The 17,152-nt window shown below is 40.0% G+C and overlaps 3 protein-coding genes and 1 long non-coding RNA gene across 8 annotated transcripts; 2 read left to right on the forward strand and 2 right to left on the reverse strand.

Annotated features, from left to right (window-relative positions):
• Positions 1 to 408: 408 nt before the first annotated feature.
• Positions 409 to 1,863, reverse strand: LOC116193306. 2 transcript variants are annotated; one of them, XR_004154232.1, is made up of 2 exons: positions 1,708 to 1,863; positions 409 to 1,223 (listed from the first exon to the last, which is right to left on the reverse strand). It is a non-coding gene; the product is annotated as an uncharacterized LOC116193306 (long non-coding RNA). The 2 variants fall into 2 exon arrangements; XR_004154231.1 differs by having other exon boundaries at positions 1,647 to 1,863.
• A 2,304-nt stretch (positions 1,864 to 4,167) lies between these two features.
• Positions 4,168 to 7,862, forward strand: LOC116192297. Of its 4 annotated transcripts, none has more exons than XR_004154041.1 (8): positions 4,168 to 4,480; positions 4,586 to 4,700; positions 4,796 to 5,176; positions 5,425 to 5,700; positions 5,787 to 6,304; positions 6,668 to 6,792; positions 6,949 to 7,117; positions 7,195 to 7,335. XR_004154041.1 is itself a non-coding variant. In XM_031520814.1 (8 exons), the coding sequence occupies exons 1-8, from the start codon at positions 4,284 to 4,286 to the stop codon at positions 7,225 to 7,227; spliced, it is 1,809 nt and encodes a 602-aa protein (XP_031376674.1). In that variant the 5' UTR covers positions 4,168 to 4,283; the 3' UTR covers positions 7,228 to 7,335. The 4 variants fall into 4 exon arrangements, 2 of the variants coding, with proteins under 2 accessions (XP_031376674.1, XP_031376672.1); XM_031520814.1 differs by having other exon boundaries at positions 6,954 to 7,117; XR_004154040.1 differs by having other exon boundaries at positions 4,169 to 4,480; positions 7,224 to 7,645.
• Positions 7,863 to 10,781: 2,919 nt separating this feature from the next.
• Positions 10,782 to 11,832, reverse strand: LOC116207658 (zinc finger protein 3). The gene has a single exon (XM_031540711.1). The coding sequence runs from the start codon at positions 11,574 to 11,576 to the stop codon at positions 10,782 to 10,784; it is 795 nt and encodes a 264-aa protein (XP_031396571.1). The 5' UTR covers positions 11,577 to 11,832.
• Positions 11,833 to 14,440: 2,608 nt separating this feature from the next.
• Positions 14,441 to 16,693, forward strand: LOC116197966 (putative pectinesterase/pectinesterase inhibitor 28). Its single transcript, XM_031528256.1, has 3 exons — positions 14,441 to 15,139; positions 15,241 to 15,711; positions 15,797 to 16,693. Exons 1-3 carry the CDS (start codon positions 14,626 to 14,628, stop codon positions 16,489 to 16,491), a joined length of 1,680 nt encoding a protein of 559 aa, XP_031384116.1. The 5' UTR covers positions 14,441 to 14,625; the 3' UTR covers positions 16,492 to 16,693.
• Positions 16,694 to 17,152: the final 459 nt, after the last annotated feature.

The raw sequence follows: 17,152 nt of genomic DNA on the forward strand, positions 1-17,152 counted from the left end.
AATAGAATAGATAGGGAATAGAATAGACAGGAAATATAATAGAAATTCTAATGAAATTTTTTTGTTTGGTTGGAGGGAATAGCAAAGTTAAGAATTATAATTCTGATGTTTGGTTGAGTTGAATAAGGAATAGAAAGAATAGGAATAGGGTAAAAAGACAGAAATCCCCTTCATGCTAAATATAATGAATTTTATAATATAAATAGATAACTTTAATAATGACAATTTTTATAATTAATAAAAAATAAACATTTTAAATAATTTAAAAGTAAATAATTTGAAAAATTAATATAAATAACTATTGTGTTAGCAGACATAAAATAAGCATGTATATTCCTCGATAAAATTGGATCATTTACCAAATGATAACTTTCCCGCAATTGTCTTATACATCATAAAGAAAAGCACTAAAAAGAAAAACAGGTTCCAAAGCCACAAGATGGCTGATTGTTAAACAACTTTCCGAGGATTAGCAAGACAAGAAGCTTAGTCAAGACTTAAGAACACTATATTAACACTCTGGACCGACCAAGCAAAAAACTATTATCATTGATGCTAACAGCCAAAACTTTAGGACCTGATTTCACACATAACTGTCAATGAGCGACTTCCTCATCTCATCAACAATAGTGAAAAAAGCTAGTCCTTGAAGACGCTCGATAACGGACAACTCTGTGGCTGTGGTGTCGGACCCGCAAAAGGATGTCCAGTCGTTCACGGTCATGCCCGCGGCTATCACCTCTGCCACGGTTCACTGTCCTAGCCACTAAGGGGACTTGGAGGAGAGTTGAGAGCTCATCCAAGTCTTCAACGGATGTGTGGGGATGGACCTGAAGAACAAGATTTCGCCATGTGTGAGTTCTCCCCTTTTTTTCTGGTTGCAGAAGTGTTGGGCACTGCTTTTTGATTTCTAATCAACGTAAAAAAAACATAGCATTGCATGCCAGAAGATGTGTTTTGCCATGACAGTAGGGATGGAGAAAGAGGTGGTTCAACTTATTTATTAAGCAAGAAACACCAAAAACTAGAATAATATTCCAGCGAAAGTGAAAAAAGCTGGTCCTTCAAGCTTTAGCAGAGAAGCTTTATCACGAAACAAAGTGATATCGTCGACTTTGCCAGGCCACCTCTGTTGGAGAAAGCACAGTAGCTTCCCACGGGAATGTTGCCAGCGATGGTCTGCCTGAACACTTCCACTCCAAGGATATCGGCAATCATCTCCCCTGTTTCATATTCAAAGTGAAACAAAATAGAGGTGAATAAGCTTAACTGCTACACGGGAAAAATCCTTAAAAGAGATTATGATACATTGCTGTGTTTAGATTTGGAGATGAAAACCGAAAATTTTCCCCAGTTTTATCAACGGGTATTTGAGGTAGATGAAAACTGAAATTTTTTTCCCCAAATCTGCCCCTCAGAAGAATCAAAACCGAAGCTATGCCTTCAAGACAACCTAAAACAGCAAAACCAAATCAAAACCTACAGGAAATTCGAAAATCCTAACCTGAAAATCACTTGCCTGAACTTGAAATTGAAAACCCTAACTTGATAATTGACTACCCTAGAATCAAAATTGAAAGCTTGGACTTGATAGGCAGCGGGAGAAGCCTAAATTATAACGGATTCGAGGGGTAAAAACCGAGCACATTGCCTCGGCAGAGCGCGGGAGATCAGTTGCTTCAAGTGGGGAAGTGGGTGACGAGCGACCTTCGACTCGCGGAGTGGAGTCGCCGAGTGGAATGGCATCATCGAGGCGTTGAGGCGCTGAGCTTCGATGGAGGAGTCACTGTCGGAGTGGAGTTCTTCGACGGAGGAGTCGCTGTGTTACTGAGAGGAGTTGTATGGGTCGGATTTGCAAGGATAGAACGATGGCACATTTTGAAATTAATGAACAATGTTGAGGGTATTTTAGTATTTTCAGCATCAAGTCCAGATGCCCCTTAGCTAATTCGGATCTTCACCTGAGGCTTTCCTCAATTCGGGTGAAAGTCGGATTATGGGCCTGTTCGAAATAGGTATTTCGCATGACCTGCGAACCAAACGTCGGATTGTGTATTCCTTGCGGGATACGTATTGCGTTCTTGATGAAATCCTGCGAACCAAACATGCCCTTAAATAGTAGAAGTGTTTCTATGGGGGCTGACCGCTTGGTAAATTTTTTAATTTTGTCTGTATTCGGCTCCTCTCATTTCGGCCTTCATCTTTTCTTCTGGGAAACATTGGTATTTATTATCAAGTTAGATTTTGGTAAAGGTTCTAATTTCGTACTCAACTCTCGTTTTATCTGATGCAGTGGCGTCAGGGATCGAATAAAGATAGCCGAGTAAACCTTTGGAATTTGATTCAATTGTAGAGACTTGTAATTGTTGGGAAAACCCAGCTTTGATCTTGTGTCAACTTTTCATGACTAATGGTCTTTATTATGATGTTGAAGAAGCAACCATGATGAGAGTCTTTGTCTAGCGAAACCGGTTATCAGAGCAATCCACTAATCCATCTCGCTGCAGAATGGCCTTCACGGAGTTGGAGTTTAGGGCAATAGATCCTCAATGATTCATATGTAGGTTTCGGAGAACTGATCAGCACAAATCATGTGATGCCTGCTCAGTGGAACTACGGAAGGATCAATCTTGCCAGCTTGAATTAAGTCCACCTATGTGTATTTTCACAACACTCAGCTGAGAACTGATCAGCACAAATCATGTGATGCCTGCTCAATGGAACTGCAGAAGGATCAATCTTGCCAGCTTGAATTAAGTCCGCCTATGTGTATTTTCAGGACACTCAACTGAATTTGTGCTCTGTTTCTCCGTCGAGTTCAGGCATGACGATTTTTGTGTCAAATAATGCGAGCAATATAATAGATCAAGGCTTGCATTTGCTTGTGTGGATGGTTTTATGTGGGTACCATCAAGGTGGTAACTCAGCTGATAACGAATTTCGTCTTTCAAAGGGGGAGGTTAAGAAATCGAAACTCGACTTAAACACGAAAACGCTTGCGTTAGTAAATCACTGTCCTTTATTCTATGGGAACTGCTCTAGTTCATTGTGCGCTTTGGTGGGGTCACAATGATCTAAGTAGGTTGTCTCACCGAGCCTTTTACCTATTCGAGCGAATGGAATATTTCATAGCGATTGTGGAGTCCTTCTGGTCTTCAAAGGGGATTGCTATGTTAGTCTCCCCCTCCCGGTCTTTATTTAGGGAATTAAAAGATGGTTTTATGTGGGTGTGGAACGATTGCATTGTTTTGTTTGACACTTTTCCCCATTTTGTTCGTTGGATCAGCTTACAGCAGGATCCAATGACCTGACTAAATAATTGCCGGAGTTTTATATGCCTAGATGTGGGTTGTACGCCTTATGAGGATGGTGACTCATCACATCTTTAAGCCAAAAAGCATGTCATCTTTCTATTGAAAATCTAAATAAACAGCAATGAAAGTTCGGCAAGCATCTCTGATGGGATGGGATGGGATGGGATGTTGCTTTCTTGCCTCATCCTTTGCTGTCTCAATGATGGACAGCCTCACTCCATTTGGACGTAGTTCATCATCGAATGTCTTAATTATTATGAATTTGATGTGACCAGAATTTATAATTGATGCCGTGCTGGACTACTTCTATGCCTAAGCTTTCCCCATGCACGGAGAACTCCTAGATTCGCCTTCCTTTGTAATATCGGTCTCGGTCCAGCTCATCTACTCGTCATTCGATACTGGGAAGAAGCCAAACTCTCTTCCTCTCAAAACTAATTCTATGGTCATTTGGAGCAGTACACTATACTCCCATAACCATTGGATGGAGGATAATTTCTCGCCGAACTGCCTACTTCGTACTTACTGTCTATCCGTTGATACGTCGTGGAACTAGAACGTTCAGCCCGAAACATGAGGGATCCCATTAGTTTAAGCAACCGTAGACACACCCACCTATCGGATCACATGGTCTTGTGATTAAGCTATCGATTTGATCGGGCCACGAAGAAATTCAGATAACCTGTCTTACTCTTTTTTATATGTCTGATGATTAATTAAAGCAACGAATAATCTAAACTGTTCTTCCACCTGCTGCCGAGAGCCGTTTCATACCCACTGTTTCGCCACGTCGCCATCACCCTTTACGTCTGACTGCTTGTCTGTTTCTGTCTCCCCTTTGTCCGTTCTCAAAGTTTATTCCTTTCTCCGACCACCCTCTCTCTCTCTCTCTCACCGTTCAGTCAAGTCACCGGGTCAAACATTCCGAAGACCCCCCATGTAGAGATCTTCCTTCCTTCCTTGTCTACCATGTCGTCGACTACTCGCCGCGCTTCCGTGTCGGACAGCATGGTCACCCGGACCCTCAGCGAGCTGTCCGAGAGGGACACGACACGCGTGGGGCTCGACCTCGTCCCCGCGGCGAGGCGGACCATCGGGCTCCTCAGGACGGTCAACGATTCCCTTTGGCTCCACGACAGACCAGCCATTGTTGAAGCTGTCAGGAGGTCTGAGATTAATTCTTCACATAAAGTCCTTACCTTTGATCTTTTTTCTGTGAAAAAGTATCCTCATCTGACACTGATTCTTCTTTTTTTTTTTTGGGGTTGCAGGTACGAGGAACTGTGGATGCCGTTGATGTGCGGGATCACAGTGGGGCCCAATGCTCCGGTTGTGCTGCCTCCGATTGATGTTGAGTGGGTTTGGTTCTGTCACTCCTTGAATCCGGTGAGTCTGCTCTGCTCTGCCCTGCCCCGTTTGGTCGATTATACTCATACCATATTTTAAGCATAGCTGCTGACTGTTATCCGCGTGACTTCCAGGAGGGTTACCAGCAATACTGCGAGTCGAGATTCTCGAAGCTTATCGGCAAGCCTGCCATCTTCGACAAAGAGAACGAAGAGTATGCACTGATAAGATGCAGGGCGATTTGGTCGCAAAGATACCCATCCGAGCCTTTCGAGAACGAAGCCGATTTGGATGTTCCATCCCCGTCTGTTGTTAATGAGTCCCTCTTGGACGAAGTGATGAAGCATAGGTTCTTGTACTCCAAGTTCTCGGAGCCGTACATGACCGAAACCATGTACCTGATAGCGGCCAAGCAGAGATACAAAGGGTTCTTGTACATCTTGGGGAAATTGTCGGGTTGGAGTAGCCGGTTCGTGCCCACTTCTGATATTCTGATCATGTGGTTCACTCATCAGGTGCACGCCTTTGCAACTTTGACTGTTATTCGTGAGCTGCATGTGGTCTTCATGGATGATTATTGTTTGGTTAGATTCACACAAATGATGCTCTTATGGAACTATAAGTAGATTAGTGATAGCAATTCGATTTTTTCCTCGGTAAGTTGCTGGTTTTTCAACATGCTTCGGATATTTGGGGTTAGGAGCAGATAAGACTCCTTCATCTTACGTGCTGTATTTCGCTTGAATTGAATGTGATGAATCAGAGCTACCCCACAGTATATGCAGAGGACTTGAAAGAGATCGAATGTGATATGGGTAAGTTGGGAAGAGTGTGGGAGACTGTGAAGCAGGAAGAAGTTGAAGCGACCAAGAAGTTGTGGCAAAGAACTTTTGATCAACCTTACGAGAAAGCTGGCGGCCATATTGCCTTGAAACAAGAAGGGGTCCCATCCTCAGTTAAGCCGCCCATTTATTGGGAAGCATTTGATGCGGATGTTAACACTAAATACAAATCGATGATTCCGAGGTTCTTGCTCGAGGTCAGCTTTCCCTTCTTGCTCCATGATATTTTCGTAATTGCTATTTTTGTTAAAGAAATTACAGTACAAATTGATCCTTTCTACAGGTTTGCATTTTCTCGAGGCTCAACTCAAGGACGAGGTCAATGCAGGATGCAAGACACGAGTTCTTGCGTCTTCGGGTTGTAAGATGCCACAGAGAGCTCAAGTTCGACACACCAATAGAAAGCATCTCCCACAACCTGTGGAGAAAAGCTTGTCATCTCTATTGCGAGTTTGGGACAAGGGGTATCGTTCTCGAACTTCGAAGTCGGGCAGGTCTTTGTCTGAAAGGAAGTAAACTTGTGGACACGGTGACGTTCTATTGGAATGATTTGCTAAGGGCGCCGACTTTAACTCTAGGGAAGGAAGTAGAGCAGAAAGTTGGCATTGTTGCTTCGATAACTCCGCCGGCCCAGGCACCTTATATGCTCAAGTGTGTGCCTGATAGAGTGACTGATGATTCAGGAGCAATGATATCTGATGTGATCCTAAGAATGAATCATTATCGGCCTCAAGAAGGTCGATGGCTGTCAAGAACTGTCCTCGACCATGCAGGAAGAGAATCTTTTGTCATTCGAATAAGGTAAAGATTGCAGTAATTTTTTTGGTGATTAATGAAGTTTGCTGCTTATCCCCAAAAAGGAAAAAAAAAAAAAAGAGAGAGAGAGAAGAAGAAGAAGAAGAAGAAGATTGCAGTCATATTTTGTTAATGTCACCCTTCTAGTGGAACGGATGAAAAAAAGGGAATTTAATATCATTGCATTCAAAGGCAGGCAGTTTTATATGGCAATTCGTTTTTGTTCCTTTTGTATGGGTAAAGTTACATTATAAGCATTGTAGCGTGCCGTTCACCGAGAGAGAGAGAGAAGCAGGGGGGGGTGGTTGGTGTGGAATTGTAGCGTGCCTTCCTTTACATGACATTTGAGTTTTTCTTAATGAAACATAGAGTGGGAGGAGGATTTTGGAGAAGAGGCGGTGAGACTCCTTCGAACATCCAATGGGAGGACCGAATCATAGAAGTACGCGAAGGTTCTTGGTCCTATGTTGCTGGTTCCATTGGTAGAGCCCCTGGTATGTTCTGAAAAACTTCCCATTTGCTGCAAAGAGTATAAACAATAGACAGATCCGCATATATTTCTTACTATGTCGGGACAATATTTGATACTTTAGCTCGAGTTTCTTGACAAAATCACTATGCTGGTGACTGAGACATGATGCTCTATCTAGTACAGAGAAAGTGGTTGGAACCGCGATACCAAAAGAACCCGAGGAAGAACATTGGAATGCAATGTGGCACTTTTCGACGGGGGATGAACTGATGCTGAGGTGGCAATCATCGCCCTCGACTCCAGGCCCTACTTTTTGTCTAAGAAATCAGTCATCTTCTGATTCATCGGTAAGGTGTAGTCGTGTAGATATCTGTTTTTTTCTTCTGGGAGAAAAATATCATGACTTAAAATGTGTTTCCTTAAGGATTGCGATCGATATTACCTTATTGTCAGGTGAAGTTGTTGGGAGGTAGGAGAATGCAATTCCGAACAAATGAAATCGATAGCAACAGATCACAGTTAGACGAAGATGTTGAATCAGAAGGCGAATGGGATGAGGATTTTGTTACCCTGGTTCGGTACACAGAGGAGAACCCAAGTGGGAAGGCAACGGCCCTTATAAACTGGAAGCTGATGATTGTGGAGTTTATACCCGAGGAGGATGCAGTGCTCATACTTCTTCTGTGTGTCTCGATACTGCGAAGTGTTTCCGAGATGAGAAAAGAAGATGTCGGGAACTTGCTATTCAGGAGAAGAGTGAAGGAAGCGAAGCTCGGGGACAGAGACTGGGGATCAGTTATATTGCATCCTTCTTCATACTCTTCATCGTGCTCGTCCTTCCTTCGGCCCTGGCACTGGGATGCTGGAGCTGTGATGGCTAATGATGGGACCCAGAGCCTCACTAGGCAACCTGCTGGATTTAATTCGTCGGCTGTGGAAGGTGGGGATGTGTTGTACAAGAGAGGAATCATGAGTTGATGATAATTTGCCCTATGTAAAGGTAATTTGTTTGGTATTATTGGCACAGATAAATCATATATATGGACTATCTTTGAATACCAGTAAGGTGCATGCTGCAGGTTACAAAGTTCATTTCATCGGTATTGATCGAGTATCGATATTACCTATCGCGATTTGTGAATAGTTCTTAAATTTTTTATGAATTATATCAATGCTGAGCTATATATGTGCTAAGTAACAATATTCCCTTCATTCATCTCATGAAACCACCTAATCGGATTACCTTATTAGGCTGTTTGGCTTTCATCAATGAATTACTTGTCTTTATTTTTGGCTATACATCGTCGAAACCGCTTCATTTTATCGAATATTTGCAGATGATTTTTTCAATCAATATTTAATAAGAAAGTAGATTGCCACTCGGCAATTATCGTTTTCATTTGCAAGTGTTAACATATGCCATTGCCGTGTTCGAGCTCATAAACTTTCTTAAGGACAGCAGGATGAATCGTTGAATCTGTATATTCACTTCATTTGTAAATGATAACAAAATAATGGTTTAAGTTGTGGAACATATAAACTAAAACATAAAATTAAATTAAAAAAGGTGTAGTGCAGTAACGTACGTTTTCACTTGATAATCAAAATATTGCGGGTTCGATGTTTGTTATGGGACTAGATGTATCACTTTATTAATTATTAATATTTTTATTTCATTACAATAGATCAATATCCGTCATCCGTTCAAATAAAAAAAACTAAATACTTATAAAAAAGAAACTAGGTGGTAGGGCTATAAGTATGTATTATATATTATAGTCCCTAACTTATATTCATATCAAAAAATTAGGGTGGAGATCGGAAAAAATTTGAAAATTGAAATACATAAAGAAATAATATTTTAGTAATAGGTAAAAAAAAGTTTGAGAGTATAAAAAAGTGGTCCACTCTCTCCCTATGGAGAAAATGGACCATTTTTTTTTATTTATGAAGAATATCTGTATTTATTATAGTCTCATTAATACAAATACTTGAAAGGCACTTTGAGAATAACATTTTTCAATTAAATGATATTATTTGTCAGGATGAATTTATAATAGTTTTATATTTTTGAATTTATATACATCAGATTCAACCTTCTCCTTCTTGGTTATAAATACAAAAGGATTATGTTCTGTTAGTTTGTGTCGTTCGGGGTAATGATTAGATAATTAGATCTATGTATGTGTAAATGACCATGTTATCAATTAATAGAAGAAACTAACCAGTAAATGTTTTCTTTACTTTGGCACTACGAACAAAAAATAATATTGTTCTCTTTGGCAAATGCAAATTTCAAGTGTAGTATAATTAATTGTCTTCTTTTCATATTATTGAGTTCTTACGCATTTTTAAATTTATCATGAGGAATTTTAATAAATTTTAAATACACAAGAAAATCCTGGAATTTATGACTTTTCATTAAATCAAATATACTTCAGAAATTTTCATGGCATTCCAAACATAAGATTTGAATGTGATACTACACTGCTATAATGTCTATATTCATGCATTTTCAATTGGCGAATGTTAATTTTCTCGCATTCTAATTATACGTTTCCTTAAAGACTAGCTATCTAATTTTCTAATTTATATAGTATTGTTCTTTAATTGTTTTCTAGGCTTCCCAGACTTTAACTTGAAACTCTTCCATATAGAATTGCTACGCATCTTATATTATTTTCGGTAGAAATCCACATCTTATATTATTTATAGCTGCCAATTTAGGATTTTTCTAATTATAAATTTCTACTCGCATCCTCAATTATTTAAATATTCCGTGATAGTAATTATATTATATGAAATAATAGTATATATTTATTACCTTTGATAATATATATGCGATATTACATATAGAGCATTTAATTATTATTTAAGTTTTTTGGTATAGTATTAATAATGTCTTAAACCTGTGCAATATTACACTGGTAAATTATTACCGCAATTTCCTTATAAAGAAAATTAACTCTTCAATGTTACGGTGTCATTGCTTCCTGGAAGGTGCCCCTCCTTTAAAATTTGACTAATATATGACTGGCAAATCACCATATATACGTAGTAATTATTACGACAATTCCTTAATTAGGAGCAATTAAAATCTTATCTCTTGCACTTGGAGGAACTTTAATTTTGATGACTAGGGTTAGGTATATATTGTATTAGATAAGCATTCAATCATAGGATAGCAAAATATAGACCAACCAAATGAAATTCTTCATATTCAGCGAAAAAAGAAAAGAAATTCTTCATAAATTAGTGGGTTGAGTGGATTGAACTGAGCTAGGGTCTTTGAGGTTTCGAATATTAAGGAGCATACCGATAAGATTATCTAGAAATTAAGTTTATATGTATAAAATAATTCGGCAAACTCTAATGATATAATTGACCTAAATCAAACGTAATTCTTTGTAATATATATGATCGATTTCATCGATGTACTTGCAACTTTTTATGTAGATCAGCATTAAACAGATATGGCTAGGCTTGATAGGTGTATACTATGGTCCTTCGATGTCGGTGGTTTCCCCATAATTGGAATCCAAAAAATATCCACCGACATATGCGCACGAGTTAAAAATTCTCTCAAAAATACCATAATATATATGATCATCGATCGATCGATCATATCATCAAGGTTATTTCTATTTTATAATAATTATCTCACCATTAACGATCATGTTTTACGATCGGTCAATATATATTAGTTTCTTTTTACATAATTAACCTTGATCGAACTGAAAGCAATTATACATGCCATGAATAATCTCAAACTATTGATTAAGTAAAATGCACCTTCACAGAAGATAAAGAAACTAAATATATATTGATAACAATCTAATTACATCTAAAGAAAATATATGTTTCCCTAGACATAACATGTGCACAACATATATATCATAACAATGTAAATATGGAAAATAAATAACTAGACATGAATACATAAAATATAGCTAATATAATGCATGAGACCAGGCAAATTCTACATGTGATAATGAACATGTATAGGCTAATCTAGATCCCCAGCTTAAGAGTAAGGTCGATCCCTGAAGGGTCAGTTTCGGGGACTTCTGCCTTCTTCTGCTTAACAGTGTCGTTGGATTGGACCATCGTCTGCCTGTTGTTTGTTGCCTGATAGCTATTATATTCGCTCGGAACCTGAGGAACCCGACCAAGCCCGAGCCCTAGCCCTAGCCCGGGCCCGCCTCTCATGTGAGCTTGAACTGGTGCATCCATCCTCGGCCTATTGAAGGGATGTGGTGGCGGATTACTACAGCCATGCCTGAAACCCCCAAGCGGGTATGCCGCCAAATTGACAGGGAACATGTAGGGTTTCGGCTTGTGGATCATCGAGTCGTACCTAACCCCAAGGGGAGACCGACCAAATGATCCATACATGGCAGGGACCTGGACACCTAAGGCTGAGGACAGATAGGAGAAGGGCGGGCCCAGAGAACCGAGCTCGAGCCCTCGCCGCTGCTTGTCGAGGGCTCTCTCCTGCTTATGGGCATTCTGGTGTCCCCCGAGGGCCTGGGATGACGAGAACACCCTCTGGCAGTAGTTGCACGAGAAAACCTTGGGCTTACCGCACTGGGACCTCTCCTCGGGAGGGGGCGGCGCGGGTGCCGGCACCCTCTCGTCCCGGGGCGGCTCGTGCGGGCGGTTAGCAGCCAAAGGGCCGGCCTTGTTGTACAGCACGAGTTGAAGGGACTGCCCAGGGTTTGCCTCGCGCCCCATCGAGCCATTACTCGAAGGGCTGGCGGACTGCTCGTGGGGAACGACGAGAGTTTGGTCGACTTGCTGATCCATTGGTCGAAATTCAAAAAGGTTCAAACTAGTTTGAATGAGAGATTAGGGAGAGGGAGAGAGGGAGGAGCCTTTGGTTGGTGCGTATATTAATGATGATATAATCTGGTTTATAGAAGAAAATCTCCTCTTGTGAGAGTTACAAACTATATGCTTGCATTATATATAAGCCAAGCATTAAAGAGGGCGAGTATGCCAATTTTTTTTTTTGGCCGACACCAATATACACTTTAATGGCATTACTAGGTTTTCCACGCAAACTTCCCATGTATAGATTTATGCAAATCCCTATGCCACTTCAAAGTTGCCGAAGTATAAGTTAAAGTTGTGGGTCCAAGTATGGTAAAAAATTTCGTAGCACTCAGTCATATCCTTCTGGATTAAATGAGGGTGTTTCATGCGTGTCCATGTCTTCGAGTTGTACAAGGTCTCGTACATGGTAAAATTTTGAACAGCTAGCTGGAGCCTCATAAAAGAATTTAGGACCAAGGGAAAACGATAACATATGTGGAAATATTATCTAGATATTGTGTAATATATGCAAGTAAGTCATGTGCATACCATATATGTCTACGCGGAGAGACTCCTATAACGAGGTATGTTTGAAGTGTAAAAAGGTCAAAAAAGAAAAGGAATTAAGTAAAGAAGCTATATATGGAGTCAACCTTGACATACTTGGTTAAATTGGAATATTTTGTATGTATGGTTTTTATGGAAGGAGGGTAAATAAACAAATTAAAAAGGTGTCCAAGAGGAAGTTTAATTTGTTTGTGGACCAATTCGTACATTGTTGTCTTCGTTTAATATATCATGTGATATGCATATAGATATGATGTGTAATCATGATATTTAGGACTAATCTCTGTTTTTTGTTCGCTTGGCAAGTGAATATATCTTCTAATATGCTCCTTATATACATGTAGATGATCAAATGTTCGAATAAGTTTGAGTGAAAATAGCTGTGAATATTAGTTTTCATGCGATCTGGTGATCGGATTTATAATAAACTAGATGGAAATCATGGTGTAGATCGATCAATGGATGTGGTGGATGTAATCGATCGGTTACTTAATTTATCAATAAAAAAAAATAATGCAGGTAGGCGTTGTTTTAGATTCCATTTTTTTTTTGTAATCAAGGGTAATTAATATCAATGCTGAGATTTTAACATAATTAACTTGTTCGAATAAATACAAAGAGTTTGAAATTAACTTGTTAAAGTGTTGATAATCACTATAGACGTACACGCTCTCGATATGAATAAATTAACTTATTAACAAGCAGGGCAATGTGTTGTTTTTATCTAATGAAAAATATTTATCGGGTTTTCCTAGTATGTTATTATGCCAATCCGAGGAACAAGGTTTTCGCGGTTCCTGTATTACTTAGGAAGGCACCGATATTGTTTTATTCTTTTTCTTTTTCTTTTTTTTTGGGTGGAACATTGAGGAAGCTAGGTTAATTGTTCATTTCATCTGTTAATTTCTCGTCGATAAAATTTGGGTGATGGAACAATTGCCTATATACCATTATTTAAGGTGAAATAATAATCAAGAGTAAAAGGAATAAAAAGTCTCTCAATTATGCAAGCGCATTTATTATAGCAAAACATGTGCCATATATTCAGCAATTGATGGCTCTATTAATTTAAGTCTCAATATCCATAAATGAAAAAAATACCGAATCCCATGCAAATACGGATTGAGTTAAGTGATTCGACATTTATTTCGCTTAAATAAGATCTTTGATTCAAGTCTCAAACATTGAGAAAATTCACGATTGTGAGAGATTTATTTTTTAATGGACTAACTTTACTCAAATTGAATTAGCAGAACATATTGAACTTCCAGAAATCATGATATCAAAAAAAAAAAAAACCAAAATCCATCTTTATATTTCTTAATTTATTTCTAATTTTGAGTTTTGGCCCGTAATTTTCCACCCAAAAAGAATGCCCAAGCGGGATGCATAAAATCCTTATTTGTAATTAAGGTCTATTTAACTAAACTTATATTGTTTTGCACATTGTCTCGTTTAATTTTGAGGAAGAAATATTGTACTATTATGGGAGAATTATTATTTGATGAATTGCAAGCAAAATTTATATCAAACCAGCGCTTATCTATCTATCTATCTATATATATATACTCTTCCAAAATGTCTGCACTTTGAAATTATAAGGAAGAATTATTATCAAACTAAAGTAGATGTGGATCAGACCTAAAGTCCAATGACACAGAATGTATCCATCTTCAACTATTGATTAATAGAGTTATTATAGATTCTTTTATTTTAATCTATGAATAACAACACTTCAATATATGTGGCTAGCTCAAGCCTATGTGATGTATCAGAATACATATCGTTAACTAGTGAATATGTAAAATATAGTCTATATACATAGTTTCTTTTATTTTCTCAATTTGTGGAAATCTTATTTATATTAGTATATTATTATCATGATATCTTATTAATTATGTTAAATTCTAATTATAGTTATGGATATGAATTCTTTTTTTTTTGTTGGAATTAGGGAAAAAAAAGCGAGAAAAAGAATGAGAAATTACGAAAAAAGAAAAGCTAATAATAAACTGATATGATGGAGTTTTTTGTTTTGGAATTGATAATGGATTGAACTGGCAGAGGGACAGCTTAATCCTAAATTTGGATATGAGTCGAAGTGTTGGAGACAGAAAAAGACACAAACGACAAACAAAATCCTCCTAAAATTCAGAGACTGTCCTAATTAAATTCTTTCTTATTTTTAGAAAATTATTACCAACCTCTACCTTTGTCTTTCACCCTCCTCCCCCCAAATCCTTACACCTAACTAACTTTTTTGAATTTCAGTTAATTTCTTCTCTCGTATGTGTGTGTATATATAAACTCTTCCTCGATTTCTCAAAGATTCAAACCCGGAGGCTCTCAGGGTCATACGAGGGCCTAATCTCAGCTGATAGACTCATTTCCCAATCTGCAACTCTTAGATTATCGACGTTTTTACGTTTAGCTTATATCGATTAATATCAGATAGAGAGTTGCTTATTGGAAAATGGCAAAGAAAAGAGTCGCGATCATCGCGATCTCTTCCATTGTCCTTGTGGCCATCGGTGTTGCAGTGACAGCTGGTGTCACCAGGAGCCATGACAATGAGAAACCCGAGTCCACGGGCAAAGATGTGTCCGCCAGCATGAAGGCGGTCGACGCCATATGCTCGCCGACTGACTTCAAGCAAACGTGCATCAACAGCCTCAAGGGCACCAACAGCACCGACCCGAAGGAGCTCATCAAGGCTGGGTTCAATGCCGCTGTCAAGGACATCCGGGAAGCGATCAAGAAGTCGAGTGTCCTGAAAGAGCTGGAGAAGGACCCGAGGGCGGAGCAGGCCCTTGAGATCTGCAAGGAACTCATGGAATACTCCATCAACGACCTCAAGCGCTCGTTTGAGAAGGTGGGCAACTTCGATATTAGCAAGATCGATGATGTTCTCGATGACATCAAGGTCTGGCTCAGCGCCGCCATGACATACGAGGAAACCTGCTTCGAAGCATTCGAGAACACAACCGGTAAATGTTTTTTGCCCCACATCCTTAATTAATAGCCTTTGTTTCTTTCATGCATGAACCTAAGAGATACATGTTCATTATAAGATCCATCTCGTCTACAGGTAACGCTGGGAAGAAGATGAGGGAGGCACTGAAAACCGCGACCCAGATGACAAGTAATGGCCTCGCCATGGTCACTGAGATCTATGCCACGCTTGAGAGCCTGAACCTCCCGATCTTCAACAGGCGGCGGCTCCTGAGTGAGGGGGACAAGGTCTCAGCTTGGACACCCGACGAGTTCATCACGAGGAAACTCCTGAGTGCAACACCGGCCCAGCTCAAGCCTGACATGGTTATTGCCAAGGACGGGAGTGGGAAATACGGAACCATCAATGCGGCTTTAAAGGATATCCCAAAGAACAGCAAGAAGAGATTTGTGATCTACATTAAGGAGGGTGTCTACAAGGAGCAAGTCCACTTCAATAGCAGCTGGACCAACCTGATGGTCATCGGAGACGGGCCAACCAAGACCAGGATCATATACAACCTGAACTTCGCCGATGGAACACCGACCATGAGGACAGCGACAGTTTGTAAGTTATATGATTCAGTACATCACCCTCCTCTCCTTTATTTTATATAGCCGTGGACAGATGTGAATTTTCTTGATTTATGTAGCTGTTCTTGGAGATAACTTCATCGCCAAGGACATCGGCTTTGAGAACTATGCCGGCGCGCAGAAGCATCAGGCTGTGGCACTGAGGGTCCAGTCTGACAAGGCTATATTCTACAATTGCCACATGGATGGTTACCAAGATACGCTCTACACCCACGCCATGCGCCAGTACTACCGTGACTGCACCGTGACTGGGACTATCGACTTTGTGTTCGGCAATGCACCCGTGGTTTTCCAGAACTGCACATTCCTGATCCGTAAGCCGATGGAAAACCAACAGTGCATCGTCACCGCCCAAGGCAGGAAGGAGAGGCGCCAGCCAACAGCCATCATACTCCAGAACTGCAAGATCATGCCCGATGCGTCCTATGTCAAGGGCGGTGTGGTCAAGTCGTACCTTGGAAGGCCATGGAAGGAATACTCCAGGACGATCATCATGGAATCGTACATTGACAATGTGATCGATCCCCAGGGGTGGCTGCCGTGGATGGGGACTTTTGGCATCAACACATGCTTCTACAGCGAGTACAACAACAAGGGCCCAGGCGCCGCCACCAATGCTCGGGCAACATGGCGTGGTGTCAAGAAGATCACTCCACAGCATGCAGTGGATTTCACTCCCGGGAGGTTCCTCCGTGGCAACACTTGGATTCCTCAGACCGGAGTACCATACAATGCCGGGATGTTCCACCCTTAATGTGTCTGGCCGTTGATCTCGAGGACATGATTGATGGAGGTTTTCTCTTGATGTAATTCACGACGTGAGAATTCCATAGTTTTTCCTTCTCATTTCTCACATTAATCAGAATGGATATTAATTAAGAAAGATACGGATGCACTCTTTGGTGCCATGTATACTCTGAAACATCTTTGCAACATCGATACGAGTTCGAATGAAATGCCACATACAGTCGTTTCTTGTAATTCCGATTCGAATATTCGCCAAACAGTTTACTCTACGGCAGTAAGAACCATAAGGACCGGCAAATAGAAATCCAACTCTAGTTCCATCTGTCCCAACAGCACATAATACACTATCCAGTACATAAGACTCATCAAATCGAAATATGTCAAAGACAGCACTTATCTTTCCAAGAACTCTTCCATTAGGTTGCTGAAAGCTAGTTGAAAAAAATAATCGACGTGCTTCTGATCGCCGATTATGTATAAACCCCGGATGTCGTCTTGATCATCAACTGAAACTTGTTGTCCTTACCATCTAAAAGTCCGGCCCCTTTCACCTTCTCCATAGTGGAAACAGTGTTTTCTTGCAATGAGGTTGGAAATTATGTTAAATATATCTTATCAAACGTTCATCGAATAAGATTCTTGGATATTCAAACTGAAATCCGCTATCC

Source organism: Punica granatum, chromosome 1 (genome assembly GCF_007655135.1).
Source record: "Punica granatum isolate Tunisia-2019 chromosome 1, ASM765513v2, whole genome shotgun sequence".
NCBI lineage: Eukaryota > Viridiplantae > Streptophyta > Magnoliopsida > Myrtales > Lythraceae > Punica > Punica granatum.

Coding starts and splice junctions, on each gene's coding strand:
- LOC116192297 (XM_031520812.1), top strand. CDS start 4,284: ATGTCGTCGACTACTCGCCGCGCTTCCGTGTCGGACAGCATGGTCACC. Junction 4,481..4,585: donor ATTGTTGAAGCTGTCAGGAG/GTCTGAGATTAA, acceptor TTGGGGTTGCAG/GTACGAGGAACTGTGGATGC. Junction 5,177..5,424: donor TCATGTGGTTCACTCATCAG/GTGCACGCCTTT, acceptor GTGATGAATCAG/AGCTACCCCACAGTATATGC.
- LOC116207658 (XM_031540711.1), bottom strand. CDS start 11,576: ATGGATCAGCAAGTCGACCAAACTCTCGTCGTTCCCCACGAGCAGTCC.
- LOC116197966 (XM_031528256.1), top strand. CDS start 14,626: ATGGCAAAGAAAAGAGTCGCGATCATCGCGATCTCTTCCATTGTCCTT. Junction 15,140..15,240: donor AGCATTCGAGAACACAACCG/GTAAATGTTTTT, acceptor TCTCGTCTACAG/GTAACGCTGGGAAGAAGATG. Junction 15,712..15,796: donor CATGAGGACAGCGACAGTTT/GTAAGTTATATG, acceptor TGATTTATGTAG/CTGTTCTTGGAGATAACTTC.